At 33.7% G+C, this 7,743-nt stretch overlaps 1 protein-coding gene across 1 annotated transcript in view; it reads left to right on the plus strand.

The window, feature by feature from the left end:
* LOC106875281 (cilia- and flagella-associated protein 157) overlaps window positions 1-1,408 on the plus strand; it is a 36,253-nt gene extending 34,845 nt beyond the window's left edge. The window contains exon 10 of the mRNA XM_014923366.2: window positions 1,107-1,408. Within this exon, the coding sequence (XP_014778852.1) occupies window positions 1,107-1,253 (147 nt within the window). The 3' untranslated portion in view covers window positions 1,254-1,408. The remainder of the gene's footprint in view (window positions 1-1,106) is intronic.
* The last annotated feature ends 6,335 nt before the right edge of the window (window positions 1,409-7,743 follow it).

A 7,743-nucleotide genomic window follows, 5' to 3' on the forward strand; every position in this document is an offset into this window, starting at 1 on the left:
ATATATCATCATCATCATCATCATCGTTTAACGTCTGCTTTCCATGCTAGCATGGGTTGGACGATTTGACTGAGGACTGGTGAAACCGGATGGCAACACCAGGCTCCAGTCTGATTTGGCAGAGTTTCTACAGCTGGATGCCCTTCCTAACGCCAACCACTCAGAGAGTGTAGTGGGTGCTTTTACGTGTCACCCGCACGAAAACGGCCACGCTCGATATGGTGTCTTTTATGTGCCACCCGCACAAGCCAGTCCAGGGGCACTGGCAACGATCTCGCTCGAAAATCCTACAGGAGCCAGTCAGATATATATATATACACACACACACACACACAGATGTGTTTTTGATGCATCCATCAAAACGTGTAGGCGATATGAAGATATAAATGATTTATATTTCTTTCCTATATATATATATATATATATATATATACATGTATGTATACACACACACGTGCGAGTGTGTATACATATATATATGTATACATATGTGTGTGTGTGTATATATATATATATATATATATATATATATATATATATATATATATATATACACAAACTATATGTGTGTGTGTGTGTATGGCACCTTAGGCAAACCTTGTTAGTGGTTTTATTTGATGGACACTGAAAGAAGCCCATTTTGTCTGTGTGTTTTTGTGTGTTTGAATGAATGATGCTCTAGTCAATTTTTCCACTTCAAGAGTTATTACTATTTTTCAAGATAATTCTTAAAAAAAAAAAATCAAAATAATTCCATAAAATCTGCTGATGCAGACACTTGAATATATCACAAAAAAGAATCAATGTCACATTTAACTTAAGATCAGGATTTTGATAAAATATTGACTTATGCTTTGTTTATGTAGACCAAATATCTTAGTTCAGGACTTAGTTTTAAAGAATTTTATGAAAGTTAACTTTATTTTTTGAATATATTTTGCCAAATATTTTATTAAAAGTATTACTTTATGGTGCACAAATTTTGTTAGTTGGTTTAAGAAATACAAGTGCATATTCATTGATGGGAAGCTTAATGCATCTAAAAACAGTTAAAATGTAGAGAAAAACAAAATTACTTTTTATTATTTAACTGTAATATTTTTCAGACTTTATTCTTCAATGATGAAATATTATGGCAAGCTTTTCCTAGTACCAAATTCATAGAAAATGAAGTAACTAAAAAACCAGAGTCAACAGGTAGTTCCTTCAGCTTAAGACCTAGAGATTTTTTAAAATCCAGAAAATTGATTTAGTCCAGGAGAGTGGGCTTTTTTCTGTTACTGAAGTACAAGAATATATTAGTCGTGTAGAAATTTTTTTTTTATATCAGATTTTAGGTTTTATCACTTTAGTTATTTGCTCATAATATAATTTCAGTTATGGAATAAAGTAAATTTTGAATTTTGAACTTACTGTTGTTGAGTGTTTAAAATAAATGCTACTCATTACAATAAGCGTTTGAAATTGTTTTAGAAACCTTTTTAATAAATACCTGGATTTCTAACCTTAATCCATGCTTTTTTGAGGGAGTACAACGATGGGCTAAAAAGTCTTTCTCTCTCTCTCTCTCTCTATATATATATATATATATATACACACACACACAAGGGTGGGCTGAAAAGTTCAGAGGCTGATTATGAAGGAGTTGTACTAGAGCTGTGAAATCTTGCATGCATTAATTTCATCTCTCCTTATTTATAACTGTTGATTCTTTCCTGGTGAATTGACTGTTCAGAGAAGACTTCAAAGGTAGCTAGTAGTGATTTCCCTTGGATTGGACAAAATTTGGCATTATAAAGTACCTGCAGAAAAAGGGTTTAGCCCCCAATGGCATTCATGCTGAAATGGTTGCTACATTAGGGGATGACACTCCGGCTTTATAAACAGTACAAAAGTAGCAGCTGGATTTAGGAGGGGAACAGAGCTTCTTGAAGATGACCCAACGTCTGGACACTCCTTCAGGAAAACATTGATCATGTTCACCACATGGATGACAAAAACAACTGACTGTAAAATCAAATAGCCAATGTTAGTAACATATCCTGTGGTATAGTCCAGAATACTCTGCATAATGAACTTGGCATGTTGAAGGTTTCTGCTTGGTGGGTGCTATGTCATCTGACACCTGGTCTAAAGTGCACCAGGCAGATCATATCATGAGAAAATCTGACATTGTTTAAGGCAAATCCAGCTTTTTTCTTTGAATGTTTCCTAAGCCAGGATGAGTTTTGGCTTCATCACTTGAGCAAGTGGCAAAGAGACAATCTATGCAGTGAAATTATCCCTCCTCACCTGCTCCAAAAAAGGCCACGGTCATTTCACCTGCAGGGAAGACAATGACCTCAGTTTTGGAGGATGCAAAAAGCATTGTGTTTATGGACCTTCTTCAGAAGGGCCACACCGTCAATGGAGAGTACTGTACCACCTTGCTGAGGTAGCTATGAATGGCTATCAAAACCAAACACCCCAGAAAACTGACGAAAGGGGTTTTGTTTCATGAGGATAATGCTCCAGCCCACATGTCCTTGGTTTCGGTGGTTGTTGTGTGTGACTTTTGCTTTGAACCGGTTGATCACTCTCCCTATTCTCCTGATTTGACCCCATCTGTTTCCCAACATGAAAAAACACTGGACTGGAAAGCAGTATCATAGGTATGATGATGTTACATCTACTGTTGATGACTTTCTTGACAAGATGAAAGCTTCTTCACCAATGGAATCCAAGCACTGCAACACCAGTGAAAGAAGTATATGGACTGCAAGGGGGACTGTGTTGAAAAATAAACCACATTTGGTCACACTCCATGAGAGTATCCTGGCCAGCCTATGAACTTTTCAGCCAACTCTCATAGGTACAAGGTAAGTTTTTGTAGAAATGGAATACAAGTTGATTTGATCTTTATTTGTAAAATTCCAATGCTACCAATGGTTTTATGTAGAAAGAATTCACACAGTTTTTAAGCTATCCACTGAAAAATGCTGATAATCATCTCCATTTTTGATGAGAATACACAAGATTACATGAACCTGCAGAACTTCACTATAAATATAGACGTGAGGAGGAAATTTTGGAGGATTTCTTAAGAGCTGATAGTGTTATTGGTATTTATCAGCTCTTAAAGGATAAAAACCCAAAATGACACACAGTTCAGGATCCTTCTTCATATATTTTCTTTCTCTGCTTCTGGTAATGCAAACAGGTTGAGCCCTTAAAACAACTTTTGTCTTCTGTATTTGCTAATGAATCTATACTTAAACAGCAATTATGAAAGACACTTCTTCATTCAATTATGGAACATTAGTGGAAATAGCAGTGGCAGAACTGTTGTTACTAATACTAGGAATTTTATTGACTACCACTATTACTATGGCAAGTCAATTTGATTTTTTATTCTTTTTCTTGTTTCAGTCATTAGACTGTGGCCATGCTGGGGTACTGCCTTGAAGAATTTTTAGTTGAGTGAATTGACCCAGTACTTTTTAAAAAAAATGTATTAAGCCCGATACTTATTGTATTAGTCTCTTTTGTCAAACCGCTTAGTTATGGGATGTAAAGAGGTAGTGGAGGCCAAACACAGACACATGCTATATATATGTATATGTATTTATATATACAATGGGTTTTGTTTTTGTCTACCAAATTCACTCACAAGGTTTTGGTCAGCCTAAGGCTATAGTAGAAAACACTTGCCCAAGCGCTGTGCAGTAGGACTGAACTTAGAACCATGTGGTTGGGAAGCAAGCTTCTTCTCACACAGCCAAACTTTCAGTGTTACTTTTCTTTATAATACTCTTGGTACTCTCATCACTTTTGTTGTTGCTCAGTAGAATGTTGCTGCTATAGCTACTGTCATTCTTCCTTTCTTCAATGGATGATATCAGGGTGGAGAAATCGTTTTCACAGAAGAGGAAGCCTTCAGCGACAACCTCCCTTTCACTGCTCTCGTTGGTTTGCTGTCAAAATTGCTGCCATGTTTTATATTTTGGAAATATTTATGTTATTTTGAATGAAATATTTCAAAATATATTTTTAACCCCGATGGAGAGAGAAACAAAGAAACCAATCATTGGAATTGTGGCAGATTCCACTACAAAAACTATAACAAAGAGATATGCAAGAACAATATTATAGGCACAGATTTTTGAGAAGTTAATCAATTTAACTGACTCCAATATTTGTATTATCAACTTTTGATGAAGGACAGGGAGACTTGATCTGAGAGTTCATTTGTTTTCCATCCATTTTGTTTTCATACTTGCATAGGTTGGGTGAGTAGCAGGAGGGAACCTGAAATGATGTAGTTGGGAGGTGCACTTCTCAACAATACAGCAGCCATCCTTAAACCTATATGATAAAATTGGTTTCAAGTTATGACACAAAACAGATCAATTTCGATTTTATTCCTGGATGGCATACAATGGGGGAATAAAAGGGTAAAGACTGCCTTTGGTCATGAATGAACCATGGATAGCACCTAGAAAGTTAACTCCTCCAAAACAAGGTTGTTTATGGAAGACTAGCAGTTGCTCATACATACCAGCCTCCCCTCTCTATGCCATTGATGTTATCCAAGGGAAAGGCAAAGGCTGATATAACAATGGCTTTGCAACTCATTTCAACAGATGAGTGAACTGGAGCAACGTGAAATAAAGTGTCTTGCTTGAGAACACAATACAAAGCCCAGTCTGGGAATTGAAGTTAGGGAATAACTGGTCAGCAAATCACATGGAGACACAAATGTATGTTAATTTTTTGACTTGCACCTTTTGGCTACATTTGAACAATTCTATAGCAGAGGTGACTGATCAAATACTTTAGCTCAGTTAATAGTTTTTATATTACATCAGTTTATGAGATCATTTGTTACTCTTCATAGCTGGTCACTGTGATATACACTGTGATAATCAGTACATACAGCATTTATTTTTCCGTCTAATATGTTTCTGTGTATGATGGAATGATCAGTTAGTGATGGCAGCATCAATGAGCAATCCTATCACAACCAATCTTCAGATAGAACCAAGGAAACAATGTTTCCGTCACTTTTTCCATTGCTTATACTATTTCTTGGTTGCAACTACCAACAGTAGTGTCACTGTGTTGCATTTTGTTTTCTCTTCCAGTGACAAGAGATGGGATTTGAACTCAGAATGCAGACAGAAGTGACATTGTTAGACATATTGTCCAAAACTAGCAATTCAATCAATCTTACTGCCAGGGACTGATTGTATATTTATTGACCCTACCAAAAAGAGAAAAGGCAAAAGTGACCTTGTTCTGTTTGCTGGTAATAAAAAGACATTAATTTGCTGCCTTAATTTGAGCAAAGTAGATGTGCTTGCTGGATATGTAGGACATGATTATGACAAATCAGCATATCAGCATACATAACAGAGTAAAAGAGCATTGGAGAGAAAAAAAACAAAAACAGGGTAAGAAAATGCATTCAAAATTTGATGTTTTCTTTACCCAAATGTTGCTTTCTGAAAGCCGAGTTTAGTGTCCATGGGTGCCAGTCTTTATCAAAACAAAGTTGAACCCAGCAGAACTTGTATTCAGAACATAGACAGATGGCACTAAATGATATAAGACAATTTTATCAGTGCTTGAATAATTCTTTTTCATAAAACTAAGAGAAAGAACATTCTTCTTCCTAATCATAAATCTAGAAAGAAAATGCCTTATTTCAGTGAATATTATATAAAATGAACATTCTTGTATATGAAAGAAGCATATACAAGAACAAATTTGACCTTTGATATTAAATAAAAATAGATACTTGAATTAAATAAAATGTTCAACTTTTTAATTAGACTTTCTTGAATTGAGTACACTGTTAATTTTTTGCCCTATTTCAGTTTATGAAAATAACTTTGTTTCATTTTGGAAATTTCAATGTAGAGCCTTTATACCAGGGGTCGGCAAAAGTCTTATTTCTTTGATCCCTTCATAGAACCATTGATAACTTATTGACTCCCCATCATGTAAATTTCTAAAATCGACAAACAGTTTAATGGATAAAAGCTTTGATTTAAAACAATTTCTCATTTCTTTTGTGGTGTTACTGCTTTTAAATAAGAAATATTTAAAGAAATTTAATAAAAACACTTAACGAAATTGATAAAGAACAATAAAAATTCAGTCATATTATACTGATATAGCTAGAATATTTAATGTGAAATATGTATTTAGTGTATACTAGTTATTGTATCAATATTTGGTTGGAAATAATGAGTTTTAAGCCTTTCAGATTCAGTTCACTAATGATTCAGCACCCCTAATGCTTAAAATCATTTCATGTGTTTATCGACTTCTTGGACAACCACATGGACCCTCAGGACTGACCACTTTGCTGACCCCTGCTTTATACCCACAAAATAATAAACTGAAATTAAACTTCTTTTTTCTGTATCAAAATAAAGTAGAAAATACTCCCAGATTAATATTATTTCCATGTTAATCTGAAAATATTTTTTTAAACATGAAAGAAGTCAGAAGAAAATAAGATGAATCTAGAGTCAGTGACAATAAATAAATAAATAAGTCTTTAAAAAAAGGTTAAAAGAAAAAAAAAAAAGATGTCTTTACTTTACTTTTTACTGCAGACCACCTTTTCTTACAAGCTGGCAGCAGATATTTGAACAAATAAAATTTCATAAACAAAGGTAAAGTTTTTCTTTCCTCTCATAACATTCAGACGATGCAACTTTTATGATTATTCATTTAAACCATACTCATAGAGCTTTAATTTGCAGTACAATGTATACAAATGAAAATTCTTCCATGGTAATTTGGAAAATGTCTATGTAAGTAAGATCCTGAGTTTGTAAAAAGTTCATCATAGTGACTTGAATTCAATTATTATTTTTTTTTTTTTGCTGCTGTTGTTATTATGGTGGTGGTTGTAGTTATTGATCATGGTACAAAATTCTTTTTTTTTTTTGGAACATTTTCATTAAAAAACAAAAAACAAAAAAAAAAACATAAAAGAAAAGTTGCAAGAGCGAAACGAAAATATTTTCAAAGATTAGAATGTCTTGAATAACTAATCAAGAAGTCTGTGGGTCAAAACGTGTTTCTGCAAAGGAAACTTAAGTTCATTATTATTCAATGATAAGAACACCATGAATAATTAAAAAAAAAAGAATTACAAACCAAAATCTAACAATGTATAGAACACAACCCAATGTCATATTGAAGAAGGTAGAACTATTATATTATATAATTAAGCACAATAGCTGGTAAATAAGTTAGTTTTAGTAACTGTTACAGACTATAGTAGCTTATTAATATTCTTCTATGTGTCTTCTAAGTTGTTTTCTGATAAATGTGGGGACACTGAATAAAAATCAATAAAAGTTTCAACCATATTACTTATATATAGGATTTCTAAGGTAAGCACAAGGCCAAACATTTTGGAGGGAGACTATGTGCAATTGGAACAGCCTCAGTTCTTGACTAAAACTTATTTTACTGGTTCCAAAAAGATGAAAGACGTGACTAACCCTGGTGGGAATTTGAACTCGTAGCATAAAGAGACATAGCTTCAAAGTATTTTGTCTGTTGCCCTACTGATGCTGCTAACTGGCATAACTAATATAGAAGCTATAGTTTATCAGTAAATAAATAAAATACTCTTCTTCATAGAGGAAAAGTAAAGTTAAAAATACATACAATCAAAAACAAACCTTATAATGCAATAAAATCAAAAAATTAAATTAACTGCATTACAAGAGCTGAGGT

The sequence above is a fragment of the Octopus bimaculoides genome, chromosome 1 (genome assembly GCF_001194135.2).
Source record: "Octopus bimaculoides isolate UCB-OBI-ISO-001 chromosome 1, ASM119413v2, whole genome shotgun sequence".
Lineage (NCBI taxonomy): Eukaryota > Metazoa > Mollusca > Cephalopoda > Octopoda > Octopodidae > Octopus > Octopus bimaculoides.